The sequence below is a fragment of the Tinamus guttatus genome, unplaced genomic scaffold (genome assembly GCF_059628265.1).
Source record: "Tinamus guttatus ecotype Peru unplaced genomic scaffold, ASM5962826v1 Tinamus_guttatus_pri_ptg000291l, whole genome shotgun sequence".
Lineage (NCBI taxonomy): Eukaryota > Metazoa > Chordata > Aves > Tinamiformes > Tinamidae > Tinamus > Tinamus guttatus.
In genome coordinates, this window is record NW_028288825.1 from 689,622 (window position 1) to 713,523 (window position 23,902).

The window sequence follows — 23,902 nt, forward strand, 5'->3', positions numbered from 1 at the left end:
GGGGGAATGGGAACCCATCTGGAAATGCCAGTGCTGAGTGCAGGACCCTGCATGTGGGTGACCTCTCTGCGTGGTGGTGTTTGCGCCCAGGGCTCCTCGGGTCCTTGGCACCGATGCGGAGCCAGGGAGCTGCCTCCCGCCTGGATGCCCTCATCGTGGGCAGACATCACCAGAGCCGCCGGTGTCCAAACTGGGCTGCAAGGAGCGTGGACCTGGCACCTCCAGTGGAGATCCGGCCTATGCTGAGAGGAGCCCAGATGCAAAAGGGAAAATCAGCTCCTCACCCTGCTCCATCTTCCTTGAGGAAAGTACAGCAGGAGCACAAACATGCCCCAAAGGTGAGCAGGGGACAGCGGGCTGGGGGACACCACATTTTTTGCACAGTGCTGCTATCAGTGGGACTCCTTGCCCTGGAATACTGCAGAGACCAAAGACGATGCCGTGTTTGGGGAAGGGCCGAGCAAACCAAGGGAGCACGGAGCCGGCAGCGTGCAAAGAGGCACTGCTCACACAGTCAGCACAAGCACCTGGAAGCTCCCTGTGAGCCCCGGGTGCATCTCAGGGTAAGGGGTGAGAAGGGAACAGTTAAGCAAGGTCAATCTCTTTGCTATGGTGAAAATAGCTCTTTTCCCCTGGGGAAAATTACCCTGTTAGCAGTTTAAAGCCACTAGAGCTGGACATGTTATTAAAGTCTCAATCCAGGGAGAAACCGGCCCAAGGGTTAAAGTCTGAGCAAAGGAGCGAGGAAGAAACCTCCTGCTTTGGGTCATGTGAGAGTGCCTGGGGCTGTTAAAGTGCCTGGTGGCGGTTGGGATTTTGGACTGGATCTGCACTCCAGCACGATGCCTTTCCTGCCAGAGCTTGCCCTAGTCACCTGGCTGCTCCTCGTCCTCTTCTTCAGCCTCCCACTCCTGTAAGTAGAGGCTGGTCCTGCAGTGGGGCCGGGGGAATGGAAAAGTGCTGGCGCCCGGGGAGCAGCTGGAGCTGGGACACATGGAAAGGGAAGCGGTGCTTGTGTTGCTGGCATGAAAACTGGATCCTTGGCCCTCCAGGGGCAGAGATCAGGGCTAGGGAAGGACAAGGAGCTGTTTGCTAGGACAAACCTGCCAGCAGGAGCTTTCCCGCATGCCCTTCCTGGGTCAGCTCGAAAGGAGAAAGAGGAAACTGGACTTGGAACTAAAAAAATAACTCCTTGTTTTGTGCTTTTCTACATAGATCTAAGGCCAAATACTGTCTGTGTTTTTGCTGCAGCAAACTCTGGTTGGCTGCAAAGGAAATGGGGTCTCCCCAGCTGTCTTTCTGGCTCAGAGAGGAAAATGTAGAAGTCCTAATTTCAGCAGTTATGCTGGCAAAATTGCCCTTTTGCTTATGTCACTCTGAGGAGCTGTAGGGAGCTCTGCAGGCACAAACTTAATTTTGCAGTTGGATTTATGCCCCTGCCTTGCTGGTTTTCCTGCAACTCGGCCACCGGAGCTTCGCACCAAGACAAGCACCGAGGCAGGTCTCGGTGTGCAAACTGAATCCCTCTGAGGCCTCTGTCCTCCTCTCAGTCACCCAAGTCCAAGCCCTCTGACTCGAACAATGTAGTGAGATCCCTGGACCCCTGATCCCTGCTGGGATTTGGGCGCTCGGAGCTGGTGGGTTTGTAGGGGAGGGGCTGCAGCTCCTCCTAGGAGGATGGTGAGCGTTCGTGCAAGGGGAGTCACTTCTCCTTTTGCAAATGGTCCCCAAATGACCGCACGTTTATTGCAGGTACAGACTATGCTTAGCAGGCCAGCTGCATAGTCCATAATTTCTGTATTCTCCAGCTGGCAGAGACGGTTATTTAAGATACTCCTTGCCTGCAGGGTGAACCACCCTCTATTCTTACCACATAGATGTATCTATCTCACGTATCATTTTTCCTTGGCAGTTATGGGATATGGCCCTTTTGGACCTTCAAGAAGCCGAGTATTCCTGGGCTGCAGCCCTTGCCTTTTCTGGGAATGTTCCTGGAGTACCGGCACGTGAGTGATGGGAAGTTGTGCTCCGCTGGCACTCCGGGCTCTTCCTCGTAGCCAGCCTTGTGCTCCCTGTGCTCTGGCCTTCTCTTTCCCCTGCTCATGGAAGTTGCTTTTTTAGTTAGGAAACTCTCTGGAGACACAGAGAACACAAAATATTACAAGGCTGAGGATTTCTGTGAAAAGTAGGTGATTTCTGTGAACCCTTGTGCTTTCTCTCAGCCACCACAAAGAGGCTGAGACTAGCCCCAGCAGTGCCCTGTTTAGCCACTTGCTGTTTGTCTGTCCTGAACCTAGACGGGATGAATGGATTTCTAAATAAAACCAATTATTGAGTTATGAGACCTTTCAAATACCTAGATACTAGCTGGGCAAACCCGGGTCGACACACATTAGCTTCAACCTCAATGGAAGAGGTGCATTAACAGCTCATGTCTGCTGGGCTTGCTGCCTGCACACGAGCTCAGTAATGGTTTAGCAGATACCTGGTGCCGTTACACGTCCCATGTTACATCCTTCCATGTAACATCGATGAAAACCTTAATGCAAACAAAACCAAACAAAAAGGCCGTCATCGCTGCGGTTCACTAACTGCAGTTGAAGATCTCATGAGGAAAAGGTAGTTGCAGCTCTGGCTTGTTGAGCTGGAAAGGGAAGGGCACCCTGGGATCTAGTTCTGCCTGCTACCTTTCCTCATGCTGAAACGATCCATCTTTTCGTACCTTGGCTTCATTATATTCTTAGCTCAGGCCGGCTAGTGGGAGTTGAAAGTGCAGTTTTCTTTCTCACCTCTCCTTTTTCCCTCCTGTGCAGATCACCCCTCAGTATCAACGTGGCTCTTAAGAGCCAGCATGCAGCCTCTGCCACTCGCCATGGGTCCTCAGGATCCCCCAGACTGCAAGCTGTGACTGGTTTTGATCACTGCTCACTTGCAAACTGTTCATTCCTCCTTTTTTTTTTCTTTTTCTTTTGCAGGGAGTCACAGATTTTGATCAGAAGTGCTTTAATGCTCTGAGAAATATGGTAAAATCTGGGGGTGAGTTCCTTGCTACAGAACAAAATATGCCTCATTTGAGGTACTCCCCAGCCTAAAACTAGCGTGTTGTCACCCATGCAGAGGCATGTTGCCACCAAGCCTCAACAGTTTAATTCCAGCAGTGACAAGCTGGATCGTGGGGAAATCTGAGTTCCCCAATGAGTTCCCGACAGCCCTCTCCAAGACTCTTCTCCTGCTGGGATTTCAGTGCAGTGTAAGGGTGGGATGACGAAGCCTGCTTTGGCCTTCTTTTATTCCATAAGCTTTGAAAATAAACAGCACTGCTCCTCTGGGGCCTGCTCAAAATCCTACAACAGTGTTGGAGACCCTGGGGCCAGGGAAACTTGCACCACAGAGAGTCCACGTGTCCGATTCCATCAGCTCCCCACTGCCCTCCAACCTCCGTCAACCCCACGCAGCCAAACGTTCATCCCTCAGTTTGGAATGCCACAAGGGAAGGCTCCGATCATTTCCCTACCGTGCTGCCTGCCCGGAAAGCTCGAGTGCTTGGTGTCAAACTGAGTCTTTGAAGCTGCTGCGTTGGGCAGAACGAGCTGCAGGCTGCTGCTGGGCCTTTCATCCTGCTCCCTGCCTCTGCCAGCACCAGCGCAGGAGGCACCTTCCAGCCTGCTCCGTGCATGGAACTGGTTTTGTGTGGGCAGATGCCAGGCTTCTTATCAGGCTTCTTTTGGGAACCTCTGAAACAGAAGCAAAGCTGTTGCACGAAAGCCCTGGAGGCTCCAGGAAACCCAGCACATTGTTTTAGAAGATGAAATGGTCTCCAGCCTCTTGAAGGCTCCAGCTCCCTTGGCTGTGGCTCTTGGTTCCTGGCGCTTCGACCCACACCAGGGTTTTAAAGTGTTTCTGTCTCCATTGACTGAAAAACAAGGCCATGGAGGAGGTTTTTTTTCCTCTTTCATTGCTTCATCTGCTATGCAAGGAAATCTCCTCACCCCACAGCTAAGCCACTCCGTGCTGGTTTATCGACTGCAGGTTCCAGACAGCACAAATGCAGGGGATGAGAGCTGCAGCAGAGAGCCCTTCTATCAAAGCACCCATTGCTTGGGAAACTCTTCTTTAATAACACAGCTGATATGTAGAGCTGCCCACATTGCCTATGCTTGGCACCATCTTTCTCCCCTTTCTCCTATTTTGCTCCGTAATGAGAGTTTCAGCCTCGTCTCTTTATCTGTTTTGCCAGAGAGGACTCAACTGGCTCAGAATCCTTTGGGCTTGGCCACTTTTTGTGCATTGCTCTGACCACAGACAAACCAGGCTGTGTTTGCTCCAAGTGTCTCTGCCCAGCACATTGATCCTGGGTTTCTCTTGGCCTAGGGTTTTTGATGACAGGCAGCCTGTGCTAGTCATTCTGGACCCTGTGCTCATCGAAACCATCCTGGTGAAGGAGTGCTGTGCACTTTTTGCCAACCACTGGGTAGGTATCTAGTGCAGAGCTTTCCTCTGTGGTGCACGCTGCAATGAAGGAAGTTTCTTCTTGGTTTCCTTTCCTGCTGTGGAGCCACTCTGGGCCCCTTGGCAAGTGTCCACACTGTGATGTGCCCCCGTTCTGCTGGCAGTAAAGATGAAGCAACTCTGTGAAGTGTAGAGGCCAACAGAGCAGGTACATTGGTAGCCTTAGTCTGGATGTACCGTAGAATTAATGTTATTTATGACTTTTAAGCTTTTTGTTTCCATTTCTGCTCTTTGCTGGTTAAGGCAGAGCTGCTATAACTGTCATGTGGAAGGTGGCTGAAAAGTTCCATACACCTCCCTGTTTAACGATATCCCTTTTGCTCTAAATTCTCCCTCTGCAGAACTTTCATCTGGATGGAAGTCTGGAATCAGCTGTCAGCATCTCTGAAGATGAGCAGTGGAGAAGGATTCACTCTGTGCTATCCCCGGCCTTCAGCAGTGAGAAGTTGAAGGAGGTAAAGGGGAGGACACTGGGACTTTGCAGCAGTAGCAGGAGCAAAACTAGGGCTGTTGTTCATGTGAAGAAGAACTAGGGCTGATTCCTCATATGTCAAGAGCCTTTTGGCCTTGGAGCCTGGAGGGCTGCAGCCTGCATTAAGTCTCTGTAATTGAGGGCTGTGTTGGCTGCTTACCTGGAGGAGAAGCTACATATAAGAAAGAGCACCCTTGTTCAGTCATAGCTGTATGAGTTCCATAGATAGGTTATTAAGGTCAGAGAAGGTATCTATGGCTTGGAAATGCTCTCTCCACAAGCCAAAGAGTTACTCACTGTGAGATGGCAGATCACAATTTGAGGAAGGAGTCGGGCCCTCATGCTGTAGACATGGTTGTTTTTTACACTCAGTTTTACGCATGAAAATTGGAATCTGATCTTTATTGCCCTGGGTTGCAGTTCAATCAGTTTCCATCTATAACCTAGATTTTTGAAGCTGAAAAAAAAGAGAGTCATGAATGGAACTGAGGAAACTTTGAAAAATGGTTACTGTCAAGCCGGGACAGGACCTGCTGTGTCAGGACTCTGCACTGAGTCCTTGATTAAGAGAAATTCTCTCTCTCAAGGATTGTTCCTAGAAGGGCTTCTGTTCTCCAGTCCTGCTGGGTTCATCCCTTTCTTTTTTTTTTTTTTTCCTTTACTTTGTATTTTTGGAGCCTGTAGCATAGATGTGGTGGCCAGTACTTCCTTCAGTGTGAATATTGACTCCGTTAATAATCCCAGTGACCCCTTTGTCACCAACATTAAGAAATTTCTCAAAATCAGTTTCTTACATCCTCTGGTCCTAGTAATGGATATGGCATACTTCATCCCACATGATTCTAAATGGGTGTCCAAAGTGATGACCACTTTTGTTTCCTATTAGCTCCCTTAGTAGTTCAGGGGCTTCTTTACCTTCTAGGAGGTCCTCAGCACTTTGCAGTATCATTATTCATCCTTGTAAGTCCATAGAAATATTTCCCCAGGGATATTTGTACAACCCATGTGGGTCCTTGCTTCATCCTCCTACAAGCAGGAAACCAGTTTGCAGAGATAAGATGGAGAGCTTGTACTCTGGCTCAAAGAGAACTGCACTTAGTGTTGCACTGAGGTGGTACAGTGGTATAAAGTCAGGAGATTTGCAAGTGCTATTCCATGCCAACTCAGACCTGTTAGGTATAATTAGAGCTGGAGGCACAGAAAAGCCATTTGTTGGGTCAAAGTCCAGATTTGTTCGTCTCCATGCTATGTTCCAGGCCAGTTTTGAGTTTTTTGGGTTCCTTTGAACTAAAATATGTTGTTCTTTTCTTTCCTTTCAGTGCTGTTCCCCTTCCCTATCCCAGGGCTGGAGAGGAGGAATTTGACTCTGTTACCCTCAGAAGTCATGAACTTCTTCAACACCTTCGCCAAAATGAAGAAGGGACTGCAAAAGGGCAGCCATAAGGTGAGTGCAGCCCAGATGTCCTTTTCTCTTCATTCTCTGAGTGCAGGAAGAGCATTCAGGAGCTGTAGCACATCTCCTACCCTCCGTAATACCTTGTTGAACCTGAGGAAGGTCAAAATCATGTCTGAACCCAGTGCACTCTGAAGCCATGAAGCTGCAGTTGGTGGGGCTGCGAAAGGGGCAGGCACTGACGTGTCAGAGAGGAATGTGCAGTAGAACAAAGATTGTCTTCATCCCCATCCATGTCTTATTTGACTATCTCCTCCTCCCAGAGCCGGGTGGATTTCCTGCAACTCATGGTGGATTCGCAGAGCTCAGATGGCAACTCTGACCCTGCAAATGAGAACAACTCTTATAAAAGTGCGTCCTTAGATCTGTTCGCCTCTCAGAAGTGAGAAGGGCTGTTCCATGGTTGAAGGAAGGAAAGAAAGGGATTTTATTTCTTAATTTTATGGGAGATGCAGGGCCTCAGTATTGGACAGTACCAATACTTGCTGCATGTCAACCATATTAAGTTATATCTCAATTCCTGGGACAAATCATGAGGGTTGTTCATCCAACAGACAGCAAATAGGATGAATGTCTCCTTACTCTGCTGTTTCTTACTTTTCCTTCCCCAAAGGTGAGTGATGTTTGTGTTTCATGAAGCACACAAAACACATATGCATATATATCTTGTTCATCTGTGAGCTCCTGCATTGCTTATCCTATGAAAATAGTTAGAGTCAGAGAATAATGGCTCAACCAAGGCACAGTGTAGTCTACCTCCCTCTGTAAAGACAGTATGTCCTTAAACTTATTGTAAAATTGTGAACTTCTGAGATTCAAGGACAGAGTTTGTGTATGGCACCTTGCACTGCCCGCTGCATCCTCGCAGCACTGCAGTAGCAGTGCTAAATCCTGTACTGTTGTTATTACCACTGTTACACCATGCTCAGCACTGTACTAATCTCTCAGCTGTGCGTGGTTCATCTCTGAGCTTAGAGGAACTGCTGGACATCTCTTCATCTCTATTTCTGGCATTTGCCCATATTTTTTAACTTACTGTTGCCTGAGTACACAATTCCAGACTGCAATTAACAGAGACTCAGGGTGCATGTAACTTCAGTGGTTTGATTTTATCTTAAAGATAGCCATGTAACACTGCTGAGTTCTACAGCAGTTTTCTGGCTTTACATCAGTGCTGGACTCACCACATTGCGGGTGCCAGAAGCTTTCAGTGTGTGTCAGCTGGATGTTTTCTTTACTAGGTGTTAAGCAGTTATCAGTAGAGTTGCCTAAACTGACCAGTAGGATGCTAAATTTCTGATGATAATCAGTGTTGTGCTGTAGATTTTAGCTCCTTGCCTGTGCTTTTGTATCTCTTTTTAGCATTAAGTGATGAGGAGATTCTGGCCCAGGCTCTTATCTCTGTTTTTGCTGCTTATGAGACCACCAGTTCCACCCTCACAGGGTTACTCCCACCTCCCTCCTTCCACATCTTGTACAACCTGGCCACTTACCCCAATGTGCAGCAGCAACTTCAGGATGAGATTGATGCAAATCTGTGCAACAAGGTAAAGAAGGGTGGGAGATGCCACAGTCTTTTCCACCTCTGTCATGTAGACTGTGAGCCAAAAGCAAAGCTAAAATCAAAAACAGTCACTTGTTGCAAAAGAGACTCCAGCCGCACTTGTTGATAACTCTCATACTTCCTCCAGTGACTTCATGCTTGTCTCTGGGCCTCCATCAGAGTGAAAATTGTAGAATTTCACCTTCTAGAGCTGCTCTTGACACCTGAAGGGGGAGCATGAGGTGTATGTTGGGGTGGGGTTGAAGTGGGCCTAAGGTGTAGGAGAAGAGTGGTCTGGGGTAGCTGCAGTCTTCAAGGGAATGAAGCAGGGCGGTTTTGCCTCCAGCTCTGTTTGGTGCAGCCTGCTGGGCCCACTTATCAAGGCAGCCTTGGTGGATCTGAAACTCTCCTTTCCCTCCCCAGGCTACCCCGGCATCCAACGCGCTCGTGCAGATGGAGGATCTCGACATGGTGGTGAGCAAAACCCTCTGTCTCTTCCCCTCAGGGGGGCAGATGGAAAGAGTCTGCAAGGAGACCGTGGAGATCAATGGAGTAAGTAATTCCAAAGGATGTGGTGGTGGTGATCCCTGCCTATGTGATGCATCATGACCCAGCTCACTGGCCTCAGCCAGAGGAGTTGAGGCCTGAGAGGTGCCCAAGCTGGGGAAATAGCCACGCATTCAACCTGGGTCTTGGGAGTAGGAATGGCAGTGAAAGCGAGGAATGCATGATTATAACATTTAAATTAGGCATTTATCATTGTCTGACATCTAGTCCCAGCATTACCATGAGGGGAGTTTTATGATCTACATCCATAAACTGTGCACGGAATTTAATTAACTGTATTGAAGAAAACGACAGCGCGACCAGCTCCCAGCAGCTGTAACACTGAGGGGTTTATAGCCAGATATTAAAACAAGAGCCATTGGGTGACTGGCACAGTGCCATGCAAATCAGCACTGGAAGGGCAAAGACGTGTAGGAAATAAAAAATAATTTTTCAGTTCAAGTTATGAAACAGTCCTTGCTCAGGAGCCTCTGTCAGCCCCTGAGAAAGGAGGGAATAGCCCAGGACAGACCTGGGAGACCTTCTGACTCTGAGGTGGCTCAGAGGATCAAGTCTGTGTCCTTAGACCAGGTGTTGAAAAGCCTTGGGTTGAAATGTGTTCTGCGAGCTCATTTGGGGCAAAGCAGGCAGAATTCAGGGAAATGCTGCTGAAATCACATCCTCCAGACAGACTCTGTTTGCAGCAATGGTGATTGTACCTGCTCTGGACTCACATCTATGGTCCTGTGTAGGTTTTATGTATAAGCACCACATCCCTGTGGGCCACACATCTCGCGTTGGCTTGGTGATAATAACTGGTGATTTGGTGATCCTACCTGGCCCATACCTATGGCCTAGGTGCCTTGTGTGGATTGCAGAAGGAATCACCCAAATGGGAGCACTCTCCTGTTTCACTGAGGTTGCTCCAGCAGCTCCATCCTTACACCATATCACTAAGTGCATTTGTAGCTGGACTCTGTAGGGATCGCTTATCCCACTGTGAGTAGATCAGAGGGATGAGCAAGATACTTCACTGCTGACTAATGTGACTAAGGTTTATACCCAGACCTCATGTACTGGGAATAAAAAGCCCTATAGCATGAAAATCAAGTGATCACTGAGATGGAGTATTACTGAAAATGCTCAGTGGCAAATTTCTCTATGAAGTTGATTGTTCTGCCCTGTTTTTCATGATGAGGAAAGGAATGGCTGGCATGTCTCAAAAGCAACCCCTCTTTTAGTCACACAGAGAAAGAACATCTTTGTGTTTGCTTAATCCTTTGATTTAAAGAGAAGACGTGAAGCTGTAGAAATGTGTGTTTTAGGACTTGAAATCCAGGTTCAGGTTCTGAGCTGAGAACGGGAGTTTAGAGAGAAGAGTCGCTATGAAACCATTAGCATATTTCAGGTCTCTCCTGCTCTCCCGAGGAACCCAGAGAGGTGCAGCAAACTCCAAGCAAGCTAAAAGCAGTCACATAAGATGACCATTAAGAAAGAAATAAGGGGCTTAGCTGGATTCTCCTAATATGCACAAAAATGCAAAAATCTTTTGTCTTCCCAGACCCTACATCATTTCAGATCTGAAAGCTGACATTCCTGGAACAGTAGCTCTTCCTAACTTTATTATTTTTATTTATTTATTTATTTATTTATTGTGGGCAGGTTCAGTAAGAGAACAAAGAGTCTATTGACCCCTACACCTACCTGCCATTTGGGGCTGGCCCCAGGAACTGTGTAGGGATGAGGTTTGCCCTCCTCACTCTGAAAGTGGCTGTGGTTGTCCTGGTGCAAGATTTCTCTTTCCGACCCTGCAGAGATACTCGGGTGGGAATATGGGCTTGGAGTTTTTCGTGATCTGCACTTTAGTCCCACTGAGGTGGTCCCATGTGCTCTCTTTCACCTACATCTCGGGATAAATAGGGAAGCGTTCCACATGCACATTAAATTCCTCTCTTCCCTGAGGAGTGCAGAGACTGATAGCTTCAGGAATACTGAACCTTGTCTGTAGACTTGGGTTTTACTACTTCACGCAGAGATCAGGGAGGAAGATTTTACTCTGGATTAGAGAGGCACATGAGAATGGCTGTATTTAAATGCTTAAGTTATTTTAAATAGTTCAATACCAGTTACTGATATATTTTTTCAAGTCTGTACAGAAGCAAATGTAATGGTGGTGGAATATATCAGAGTGAAATCCCTGGCATCCTCTGGCTTTGATGCACCTAAGTTGCAGGACGTTCTCTTCCCTGTGGTCCCCAGCCAGACTGCCTTGACCTGGCTTAGGATAACCCTGTTCCAGATAGGAGAAAGTTAATATCCTCCTCTGCCCACCCAGCGTGCCCTGAAGCTGTGTTTTGTAACGCAGCCGTGGCTCTTAGCTATGAGAGCTCCCGAGACAGCAAGGTCCTCTCTCTTGGGCTATGAACAGCCTCTAAAAGGTAACAGTTTCTGAGCTAGATTTGAATTCATGACCCCCTCTCCCCTTTGAGGCTCTGTGAGATGCAGGAGGCGGAGGAAAACCAGGGCAGAGTCTCCCTCCCTCTCTCCTGCCAGTTTTGCCTGGGATCCCTGTGAATATTGCAGGCAGATACTGATGGAGCAGGTCCTGCAGGTCCTGGGAGATGGGGCTGTTTGATATAGAGTAAATGTAATGGCTGTTAGAAATTATAAGTCAAGCAATCCCTCCTGAAAATCACAGCAATTCCCTGCGACTCAGAGGCAGGTAACACTGCAAAAGGTGTAACTGCTGGGGGTGGGCACTCAGTTTCTAGCCCCAACCTGGCGTCCTGCACAGATTGCCGTGAAAAACTGTCCAATTAATGTATTTTGTTCTTGAGGCGTGCTTGGGAAATCGGAACAGAGGGGGCAGCAGGCAAATTCAAAGGACATTTGTTGTGTGAGACAGGAAAATATGCACAGAATTATTACTTGGCACAAGCTCTCTGCTGGAATCTCTGCAGATTCAGATTGCAACTCAACTTGTAACCTGGAGGTGAAAGACTGTAATAGTCCATTAACAATGCAGTGACCTATCCACCCTCCCCCAAGTCTAATGACATTTTTCTAGTCCTCTGCAATCCATAAAATTGATTCTTTTTATAACTGCCTTTAATTAAAGGGAGACAAGTTAAATATGTATTGTATTATTGGTGCCCATAGGTTTATGGGGCTCTTTTAGCCTTTTTTTTTTCTTCAGAAGAAGAAATTATGTGTAGCAGGTTAGAGAAGGAGGGGGAAAAATCACCCCAGAACATCTCTTTGGAGTATATATATGGAAGTCTTCTCTCAATCTTTCACTGATGGCACATTGGGCTTAGAGCCACATTGCTTAAATTTCCTGATTCAAAGTTTATTGGGATATGGGGCTTTTAATGCACCTTGTCGGGTTGGGGATGTATTGCCATTGTCTTGATGAGGGGAAAGAGAGCAAGGAGATGAGCAGTACTGAATCAATGGAATAAACTTACTAAAACAGCTCTTCCTTGCCCTGCTACATGACTCCTTCCATCAAGAGTTTTAAATGTTTTTTTGATGGGGACTTCCAGCCCAGTCCCAGGGGAGTCTGGTACTTTCCTCTGTGTGGACCTTTTTCGTGGGTGTTAATTCTGAACAACTCTCCTAATTTTTTACTCACAGAGAGCTTATTGCTCCTCCAGGTCCCATTATGGTCTAGTTCCCCTCAGGGCTGACACATTTCAGCATTAAACACAACAGTACTGGATGCCACCTCCTTAGCTTCTCCATCATGGATGGATGCTAGACATTTTTGCCTCTGTATCCATCTTTTCCCTCCTTCATCCTGTTGATCATTGCTCTGAGCTCTTCCAGCTGTGCTGTGTGGAAGCCAGAAGTGACTAACCAAGTCATTCAGGAGCTGAGAAGTATTAAAACCCAAGTCTGTAGGTATTACGTGAACAGCAGTGCTGTTCCTGTGACACATAGATCTGTAAACTCAGGACATGCATTGAAAACAAGGGGTGGCTGAGACACTCGTGGGCTAAAAGGGGCCTGCCAGTGTCAGGACTGTCCTTTTCCCAGCTCATATGGCTCTTGTTTTTCTTCCTCCTGCTCCAGATCCCCCTGGCTCTGGACACACAAGGCTTCATGCAACCTAAGAAGCCCATCATCCTGAGGCTGTGCTGAGCTGGGGAAGTAAAGGTGCTAGAACAGCTCAGAGACTGCCGAGGGTGGAGCTTCCATCCTCTAGCATTTGAGAGGAGATGCAGCTTGATGTCTCTGTTGTACAGATTTCAGTGGTGCAAAGCCCTATTTCCTGACAGGGCATTAGGTGTTTAGCCCAGCATAATTTCATTATCCTAATGAAAGTTCCTTAGCCCCAGATCCCACTGTCGCACATCAGTATGTGCATTTTGCAAGACCATTTGCACTGCAGTTATTTGGATGTTTTTCTGTCTCTTTAAAGATGAACTTTGCTCAACAATTTGATTTCAGAGACAGTCAGTCCTTTTTGGCAGTGTAATTTAAATCAAGATAGGGAGAACAAATTGCACACACTTAAGTAATGCTACCATTGCTTCTGTCCCTAATGCTGCTAGGCGACTCGGTACGTCTCCTGGGAATACAGAGTTATCCAGGGCTATTTCCTCAGCTGTGTACATTGAGGCTCTTATGACTCTGAGGAGCGTTCAAATGATCACAACCTTGCAGGAAATAATGCCTGTGGCTTTTTTTTTGTGCTGATTTTCTTTTTTAGATTTTCTTATGATTTTAGGTGGCTTTTGCATGATTCAGACTAAAGATTTGTTAGCTAGAGGAGTGTAGAGACAAGCAGTTGTCCTTAATGATCAGAGATCTGCAGAAGGGAAGTGCACTGCATATATTTCCTGATTGTTGACTTATTTTACCCCGGGCAGGCAACCTCCTCCCATAAAAGAGACTGTCAACACTATCACTGTCTACACTGCTGTCAAGAGGCTGTTTAGGTTTGATTTGTATTGCCTTTGTAATATCAGCTTAATTGAATTAACAAAGCAGGGTACAGCACTGAGAAGGTCTTCAGTTGTCCTGGAGAACCATAGTCTAGAAGAAAATGTTGCCTTTGGCTATTAACAGCTGGGAAGTCTTGCTAGACTTGGCCATTTTTATGTTCTGGAGAACATAATGCTTTGTACTTTCTAACTTCACAGCACTCCTCCAAAAAGTACTAATGGAAAGTGAATTACAATAAAAAGCTCACCTACCTCTGCTTCTTTAATGAGCTGAAGTCGGTCTCTGCTTCTGCTCTTTCCCCCATACACAGGTGAATCCATCTGTAGGTCTCGTAAACTTTTGGGCACGTAATGGCCACTGCCTTTCCCGGAGGGGCTTCTAAATTTCTTAGGTGTCAAGATTCAGAAGAAGTATCTCTGTCTCAAAAATCAATCTCTTGGAGTGAATGTAGAAGTCCTGTTTTTCACTTAATTATTCCTATGACCTTCGTAGCAATGCAAATTACTGAATGTGCTGTCTTGCCAGTCTCAGCCAAGCATTTTTCTTTCTGTGAAAGTAAGAGATTTGATTCCCAAGTCTGTTCCATGCTGCAAACTAGCTAACCACATGCAGTGTTCAAAGCATTCTCCATATGCTCAGCTAAACACCTCTTGGACCTGCTTTTGTGTGCCCTTCAGCAGGAGGATGTCTCATGCTTCCAAAGCAAAAGATTGCATTGCTGGGTAAAATATTTGTATGTGTATATATACCTAACCCAGTCACTATTGTGTGTAATGCTGCTTGGATTCCTTGGGAATGAGAACTCTTCATATAAAAAAAGGATTCTAAGGCGTTGTCTTATGTGTAACATCAATAGTAAGAGCTGTTCCTAGAGAAGCAGGGTTTGGTATAACCCAGTCCAAAAGAAACTGCTGTGCAAAGTCACTGCCAGCATGAAGTGGTTTCCATTGCAAAACAGAGTTTAGGAACTTCAGCCCCTAGACAGCAGCTGGCTAAACCTTTGATTTTTCTATCACTGCATTGTTGAGATGTGTAGTTGAAAGCCCATAAGGAGACATAATAACCTGTCTGCAGGGGATTAAATTCCTCAGTATGACTCCCTTGCCTGGAAGGGTAGCGGGAAAGTAAGGCACTTTTTCTAGACTGTCAAAATAAACTTGGCAAAAGGGCTAGAAAATTCTAGTAGCTCAGACGTGCGTGCAGCCACCGCTTGCCCTTCTGCCTCTCATGGCCTACAGACCTTCATGACGCTGCCATCATTGCGGTTCATCAAAAGGGGCACGAAAACTCCTCTCGTCTCTGCCTTGAGATGTGACCGAGAAGATGAGGGTGATGAAATAGCACCCAGTGTCACAGGGCAGGAATGAATCCGTACCCTCGCTGGCCTGAAGGCCACGCTTAGCCCAGCGGCCGTGCAGGAAAGCGACCAACCAGCGGGCAAAAGGGTTTGGCCACTCGCTCCATGCCCGTGCTGGAACTCATCACACACATACAAATGTCAACTACAGAAGATATCCTTCAGGATAATCTCTCTCACAAAGCTGCTTAACATTTTAGTAATATGCAGTTCACTTTCAGGTGTCAAAGGATTTCAGCTTCTCTCATCTCTGTTCAAAGGCATCTTCCTCATCTGGCTCTGCAGTGCTGCTCCCCAGCCGTGGCCACTTCCAGCTCAGATTTACCTGCAGAGAAAGTAAGGACAGGATCACAGAACTGGGTTGCTTAATCTCTAAGTGTTGTAACTTAATTCTGGCAAGACAAAGTGACGCCAGTGCAGGACCGTTCGTTCTCTTTTCACCGAATTCAGTCGTGCTTAAGAATTTTCACACCTTTGCCATTTCTCATTTGTCTTTTACAGTAAACCTTGGGTGCTGAGCCTGACCTGGCCTTTTGCCTTTGCCTTGAAACAGGAAGGATGTGATTAGGAACGTGGAGGAGAGAGGAGAGTATTGCTTCCAGTGAGGTACCTGCCTTTTGTTGAACAGAGAACTTAATTTTCATGTCAGCAGAAAATGAAAATCCCCTCCCAGCAGTACCAGTAATAGGGCCAGCTTCCTTTGATTCAGCCAGAGGGAGGTGATAGTGAATCAGTGGTGTGATGGTTGCATCAGGGTTATAATTGGGACAATTAAATGAATAAGGAGAGCTGGCTTGAAAGCTGTTGGAGTGGAGGAAGGCTCATCTGAGACATTCTCATCTGAATGTCTCAGGATTGCCTAAAGGGGAAATACAGCAGGATATCGAGCTTTGTGCACAGGAGAACAATTCTTGATTTGTGTAGATCAGCTTCAAAAGAGGCAATGAAATTCAAGGCTACAAATCTCTGATTCCTTTGCTAAGCCTTGTTCCAGTGTCAAGGATGGAAAGGAAGATTAGGGAAAAATAGCTATTAAATGCAGAAAATGATCACTGATTCCCTAGAGGGAGGCTTTGTAGGGTGGCTGGTTGGGAAATTACAGTGGGATGTCACTTGAATGCTGAGAGTTTCTCAGGAGACAAATATGGCTTGAACATAGCACATGGAACAGGACCCCTTGGCATCATTCCAACCTGTTTCATATCACTCCTCTCTGGTCTGATTTCCAGAAGTATCAAATATGCACAATTTGTTACAGCCAGAGGGATACAGCGCTCTATTCTTCAACTCCAGTGTGCCTCAGTTTACCTGTGTGTTAAATTGTCTCCAAAACACTTACAGGTTAGTGGTAGCGAGCTTTGGCCTGTGTCCACCTTAGTGGCATGCTGTGATTTACAACATAGAAAGGTCAGAGGGAGTTTCCTCTTTGGCACTAAAACAGAGGTGCTCTGGAAGCTCACCTGGAGACCTCCAACTGCTTTTAGATATACATGGGACCAGTCTAGAGCTAGTCTGAAGTAAGTCCCCTCCTTCTCCAGAAGTTCATATAGGATGAACATAGGACCCTGAGCACCAACTCATTTGCTCTCCGTATCTCTGAATACGTAGCCCTGCTTCCTGAGGCAAACATAGCTTCAGTTTAGCAGCTATTCCCTCAAGGCACGTTTCTGTAAAGCCAGTTCACCGCTAAGTTGCAAAGTTTAATCTGACCCCATTCGCTCGCGGTTCAATGATTTAAGCTGGTTTCAGCCAAGAGCACCCACGTGCACTTAACACAGTGCTCACTCATTGAAGTGGTATCACTCCTGGGCTTAACATGTGCTTGAGTGCTCTGCTGGCTCGCAGCCTTTTCCTCTGGCTGGGCAAGCGAGCAAGCTGGAGGTCCTGGGGCAGGTCCCCGTTAGCGTGATGGTGCCTGCTTCAATTTGCCAGGCAGTTGGAGCTTTCCTGACCCTGACCCAGCTTTGCATAGAGGTTGTCCACATTATTGCTGCTGATGCTGTGCTAGACCTGCTGCTGAAGAGACAGGCCTCCAGACACCTTTATTGAACACTCCACTCCGTTAAAATCGATGGAATAATTAGACCACAGAGTCCAGACCAAAGGTCGGGAGGCTCTGATTTTTCTTGCAGCAGCTTTGGTCCCGGTCTTGTTTTAGTGTGAGGATTGTGAGCAGAGTCAATTCAGGTAGGCCATAAAAATGTTATGACTACTGATATTAAACTGACTGGCTAATGAAACGAGTGCATAACAAGGTGTCCTGGTATAGAGGTGAATTCTTTTCTGTGCTCATTTCTTTGACACCTCAAAAATGAGCTGGTGAACTGGGTACAATGCAGGCTGTGCGAGCGTCCTGGAAGGCAAATTGCAGAAGATCCTCAAATAGGAGAGCAGCTCTACCCCTGTCAGCTCTAGCTGTGGCAGGGCTGGAAGGATGTGAGAGAAGTGCTGGTGCTGGACTATGGAACCAGGTAGAGCACATCCCCTCTCGTTCCCCCTACCTGCTTTGTCCCATGGCCCAGAAGTTAATTTCTGTCACTCAGTCACATTCCTGTTGCCTTCAGCGTTTCCGGTCTCAAAGCTTATTAGTTTCTCTTCCATGTTGCTGTCAGCAGCACCTCTCTGGTACGGGCTCTGTTCCTGCAGGACCACGGGGCAGGAATTAGCCTGGGACCACTGGTTCCTTTTCACAATCAGTTTTGCGTGACCCACATGGCTCTGATTTGCTTACAGAGCATTCAGCTCTGTTGGAAGGGGCCAAGGGCTCAATGCTTTGCCCCAGCTCTTCATCTGAAAGATACTCTTCTCCGTGAGAGCTCTGAGGAGGTTGGGAATAAAAAGTATTAAGTCCACATTAAACTGAGATGTAAATCCTCTCAAGATGTGATATTGTTATATATAGCTTTTCATCCACAAGTCTCAAAGTGCTCTAAGATCTAGCAGTTTTCATCTTCCTTTGGGGGGAAATTGAGGTAGATCTGCTTAAGGGAGAGGAAGTTAGTGCTGGAAGGAAAGGCCTGGTCTCTTGGCTCACAATCCGTGCTATTCATTAAAAGTAGGAGCAGATTCAGCGAGTGGAGGCTACGCAGTCCACTGCAGTATGTAAGCCCTGCTCACGTCCCCCGGTCTCCTTGTCCCACTTTGTGCCACCAGCAGACATGACAACGACTCTTCATGAAAAACCCCATCTTTACCCCTCTGACCACCAAAGCAGCTGGATACACTACATACTGTGGCCTGAATTTGTAGAAACGCTTTGCTATTTCATTTTTAAACCCAGAGATCCAATCCCCTGCAGAGCCAGGGTAAACTGTGATGCAGTTCCTGTAGAATTTAAGGTTTCGAGTCAAACAGCGGTCATTTACCAACTCTTTTAAAGCTCATATCATTTGAATGTCATATGTCAAACTGCTGCTTTTTGCACTGACACTGAATGGATATTTATTCCACTCTCAGCTGGCCAGCAGCCTGACATTCATTACTGAAGCTCTGCAGCTGCTAAGGATTGAAAATACCTGTAGGGGTGCGTCTATCAAAGCCCTCTGCTTCTTGAGGGTTATTCCCTGTTATATCAGCTCAAATGTTGTAGTTCAATCCAATTTTATGGCTGCCACAGGTGTTCAGTTGTTTTCTCCTGTAGTCTGGACAACAGCATTGGGCATCATTTTTCTCTCTCTTGCCTCCAAAATCAAATTTTTACCCGATATTTTACAGCCCTCCCACCTCAGGTTCAGACCCACCATGCAGTGGCCGCGGAGGTTCATATGCCTGTTCCTCAGCTGGAGCCAAAGGCAGAAAGGCAAGAGCCCGAGTCCCAGTGAAGGTCCAGGGGATTGCAGATTCTTTCCTTTTTTCCTTTTTTATTCCTTTTCTTTCTTTTTTTTTTCTTTTTATTTCCTTTTCTTTCTCCTTTTGATTTCCTTTCCTTTCCCCTTCGTTGCCCTGCCCTGCCCTAGCAAATGCCCAAGAACTGAAAGGAAAATGAGTGAATTTACAGGGAAATGAAAGAACTGAAGTGACGGGTCTGCGCCAGGCCCCTCTATTGACTGTTCGCATCAAAGGGAGCAGGACTTGCACTTTACAGGTGCAAATGCAGTTTCTGAGGAGTTGATGTATGAATGAACACCCAATATTATGCAGCTTATTAGGCACTGAAGTGTTCAATTGACTGCAGAGGAGTTTAGGGAGCAGAAAAAAAAAACAGACAACAGAAATGATCAGATGAGTTTGCATTTAGACATTGCCCTGGACTGCACAGAGCAATTTACACCTGCATGAGGAGTCTGTGAAGTTAGATTGAATCAGACCAGGAGCATTTTACAGCCACTTTGCACAAGCATAAATGATAACATAAGGTGCAAAGGAAACAGCCAGCCGGACAATTACATAACATCTTCGCATGGCTTATTAATCCTCATTATAGCTCCATGCCCTAAGACTCGGCATCTTCTCTTCCCCGACAAGGGATAGTGAGGCTGTGAAGCTAATTCAGCCGCCTGCCAAACTTCCAGGGGCTGTTATCAGGATGTCTCCTTGATCTTGGAGAGCTGGACAGCTCAGTGGACAGCTCAGTGCTGAGCTTCCCTGATGGGATTCACAGAATCACAGAATGGTTAAGGTTGAAAGGTACCTCTAGAGATCATCTAGTATCTCAGCTGCATCCTTAGGAAGGATTATCCTGCCAGGCTTGGGAGCAGTGGTGATGTTACCCTCAACTGCATATGCATCTTCTTTTGGGTGGGAAGGATTTTATTGCTTTAGGATATGAGCAATGTGGAGAGTCTCTTGTGGTTACACATAAACTGTTGACAGTAAAACAGCCCATCTCTCCTGTGCTCTTCTCTCTTGAGGTATCTCAGGAGGGTTTTGAGCACGGTCCCTGCTCCTTGCCTCCGGGTCATGAAGCTCCCTGCTTCATGCTCCTGACCCGGATCTGGATGCAGACCTGTTCCCCAGGGGTCCCACACTGGGACTAGGACCATTAATCAACCCATTTTCACCAAGAGACAGAAAGCACCACCAGCGCATGGTTAAATCAGCCTTATGAACTCAGGTTAATGACCCAATATATAGCTGCCTATATCGTGCTGTATCTACAGTAATATTTCATGAGCAGTGTAAGTATTTGCTGTAGTTCTTATTTTTATTTCTGTCACTGAAATTCCTTGAAAGAAAACAGCTTCCCTGGGTTTTCTGAGTGCTGCCAGAGACCTCACTCCAGTTGCTTAAAAGCTGAGAGGCCTCTGCTTTTCTGACCAAATATGACAAGAAAGGTCTGGTGAGCATTGGGCTACAAAGGCAGGAGACAGCCAGAATAGTTGGGCTAGTTTTGTGCAGTTTGGAGACTGGATATCTAATTTTCTTTCCAGGAATCTCACTTATATTATCTTATTTCTTCATAACAAATATAACCCATGTGCTAGGGGTTGGCAGGCTCTAACCGGGCCTTGCCAGGGAATTACTCATATTTTTCATTCTTGAAAGATGGAACATTGAATTTGGTTATGCAAATGGGCTCATTTGTGCAGGCTCCATTCACTTTACATGTCTTCTTCTCCAATGTGGCAGGAGGAGGCATTTCTCACTTCAGCAAGTATCATGGATCTGGAGGCAGAAGCTCTGGTGCCCTAAAGGGACCAGACACCTACGTTGTGTTTTACCCTCCTTTGGAAGCCATCATCCAGACTAAAGGTGATTTTTGGCAGCATAATCTTGTGTATGGTGGCTTCTCTCCATCCTTCTCTATGTCTCTGGATGCCGTGATAGAATTTGGAGCTCTTTGAAATGGGGGAAAAGCGATTCTTTATTGCTGCTTTGTAACTCCTTTCTGCCTATTTATTAAGTCTTATTTTGGCCTCAGGATGGCTTGTAAAGTACCAGCAGAGGTGGAGTCCCTACCCAGGTTTTTAGCTGAAGGGTTTTTTAACTCCCCACAGGGTATAACCAATAGTTTCAGCCGAAGCGAACCTTCCCTCCAACACGCACAAATATGCCCTTTTTTTGTGTGTGTTGAAGCAAAAGCAAACCCATCCTTGTCAATAAAAGTCCTTTCTAATTCGTTTTCGTCTCCCCCAGGGGAGTGTTTAGAGCCTCCTGGAACCTCCCGCTACCCTTTAATCCCTTCCGCTTTGGTCCTTACCCCCCGCCCCTGGCTTTGAAAATTGCTGCTCCGTGATGGAGCGGAGCGGTGGTGGCTGAGTGACACAAAGCGTCACCTGCCCATGGGGACTGAGCTCGCTGGCTATTTCTGCTGCGTTATCACAAATGTTTCCATGCATTTGTTTGTAAAACATCTTTATCCAGCCAGGAGGAATGTCCTTTGAAGTCAACTAAGCAAATAAAGAAATAACAGTGCAAGACAAAATGCTGGAAAAGTTTCTAGGGGGAAATAAGTGATGGATTGGAACAGATTTGAGGCTGTTGGGTTGTGCAGCTCAGTGCACAGGGTAACAAAAGAGGAGCCTCATCACACTATTCCCTGCATTCCCTGGGAAAAAAAAATCCTCCACATGCTGATTTAAAAGGGATGAAGAAAGAAAACAAAATGGCCAGATGTTCCTTGTGAATTTTGCTTAAAAATGCATTAGATTTTTTGTTTGTTTGTTTGTTTCGGTATTATAGCTGTGGGAGACCATATCAGAGGGACTGAGCTGGTGCTCATTAATCAAGGTGCAAACAGAAGCTGGAGCTATTGGGAGATTTTTAGTGTGTTTAGGCACAAATGTCAGCAAAGAAAGGACCATTTTCACCTTTTAAAGACAATAATTGCAAACTGTGGGACGGAGTCATATAACACAGACTGTCGGTAAGAACATCCAAATATCCTGATATTTCATTTTAGTCTGCTTTCCTTGGTGATATACCAGTTTTAGGGCTTGCTTTCACTCTAGATTTTGGCCTGCTATGTTGATTAAATGGGAACTTTTTATAGCTAGTCTTCAAATTATCAAATACTTGCCTACAGCTATCCCATTGATCATGTGTATCATTTGTAATACAAATGTTTTTATTAGGAGGCTTTGTTCAAGCTAAATGAAGGATCAAATTAACTGGAGATTGGACTGAGTAGAAAATGCTGCAGCTGGATAATTTCGAGTGCTGAGGCTGAACATTTCTTTCAAATGACAAGAAGTGATCAACTGGGTCTTAATATAACACACACACATGAAGGCATCTTCATATTGATTCCTGTCATTTCTATGGCATTCTTTATACAAAGCATGTCAGGTTACAAAGGATAGGTTGGAAACCTATCGCCTCACTGCAGCTAAAGCAGTCTGAATCTCTATTCTAGTCAAAATTATGTACGCGATCAAAATACCACCATGCACCCAGCCTCTCTTCCCGCTCCTTCATTATTCATCCATATTGCATTACCTCCGTTTTCAATGCAGTAAAATTCATTATGCATCTCTCTTGTTAAGCCAAATACCTCCTTTGCATCTTGGATGGGACAGTATTCTTTTTTCTTTTTAGAAAGGGAAACTGCTAGAAAAGAGCCAAAGACCTCGGCTGCACAAATACTGAGCTGCACCAATATTCATGGTATCTCACTGGAGTTTGGACACAACTGAGGTGTCCAAACCTCCATGGTCAGTTATTGGAAAATGGCCATTTAAGACACTGTTACTTTATGGATAACATATATTTCTGTGTGCATGTGTATGCACATATATGAAATTATATTCATATATGATTTTATACAGTCAGAATTAGGAAAACTCTTCCAGATTACATTTTTGGTATCATGTACTGCTGTAGATATTCTAAATTGTCTCCCTTGTCTGCATCCCATTCCCAGAGCAATGCAGAAACTGTTTGCAGACACAGAAATTATGGATGCTTGAGGAGCTGCTATAAAACCTCCCAAGATTAACATCTTCTCCGTGAGGTCGCTCTGTGGGGTCACTTCACAGGGAGACATTTCACAGGCATTCAGGCTCCTTTTGAATACATATCCAGAGGCATCTGCAATAATCAGAGGAAATCCCTTGAAGCCCATCAGATAAAATATAGAGTTAGAAAGGGAGCACAGAGGTCAGTTAATCCCTATGGACAAACTATTTCTGGCCTATTCAGGAGCACAAGGCCAAGTTACAGCTTGTGCTAAGCGCGGAGAGCCGCTTTCACAGCGACTTTGTGAAGAACTCCAGATGCTCACAGCCTCACCCCAACTCCAGTTTTGTTTGAATTACAGAGCAAACTAAACATAAATCTTCCAAAACTGTGGCTTGTGTGTGTGTGTTTATTTTTTTTCCCCCTTATTTTGGGGTAAGAGGAAAGCTTAGCTCATATACCGAGCTCTAAATACCTATAATGCCCTTCCCAGTGCTCTATTAACATACCAGATTGGTACTCAAGCAGTGAAGGACACCATGGGGTTTATAGGAAGCATTATTACTTTATTCATTATTTCTAGTGAAATGAGCGATGAGCCCAGGTGAAATTACAAGTAATAAAGAAAAACAGAGCTGTGTCTTTCTCAGATATCTGCGGACCTTTAAAATACACATATACATATACTCGCACACACATACACACACGAATATTACGTATGCATACATACATACTATGTATATATAAATATAGACATATTTACATGTATTTATATATACATAAATCCTTTTATATATATAAAAACATATATTTTAAGAATCGAATGACATATGTGCATGTCTGTGTCATTCTTTCAGTCCTTAGAACAACATACATACATATCTATCTATGTATCTATCTCTCTATATATGCACTTATATACTCTATCTATGTATCTATCTCTCTATATATGCACTTATATATGTCTATGTCATTCTTTCAATCCCTAATTCCCTCTAACATCAGAGGACACATTTAAATATTCCTCTGCAATATTGGAGGAAGCAACCAAAGCCAATTTTGAGCTGGCAGATTCTCAGAGGGATCTGCTATGAGAGTGTGTGTCATGTTATGCCCCTTTTTCACTTCCACAGGTGTGGATCATCATGGCTTGTCCTTTGCATTTATGCTATGTCCAGTAATAGCTTATTGCCCTCATTATAAGGTTTAAAATGTTGCAATCGGTTTGTTAGCCAA

General features: G+C 45.7%; 1 protein-coding gene across 1 annotated transcript; it reads left to right on the top strand.

Annotated features, from left to right (window-relative positions):
- Positions 1-842: 842 nt before the first annotated feature.
- LOC104576357 (cytochrome P450 3A8-like) lies at positions 843-18,651 on the top strand. Its single transcript, XM_088527840.1, is given in 16 exon segments — positions 843-913; positions 1,913-2,006; positions 2,976-3,005; positions 3,008-3,036; positions 4,372-4,471; positions 4,851-4,964; positions 5,550-5,794; positions 6,299-6,425; positions 6,698-6,785; positions 7,797-7,981; positions 8,401-8,535; positions 8,537-8,666; positions 10,196-10,347; positions 12,598-12,656; positions 16,995-17,017; positions 18,545-18,651. Coding segments are annotated over 16 exon segments (1,689 nt in total).
- Positions 18,652-23,902: the final 5,251 nt, after the last annotated feature.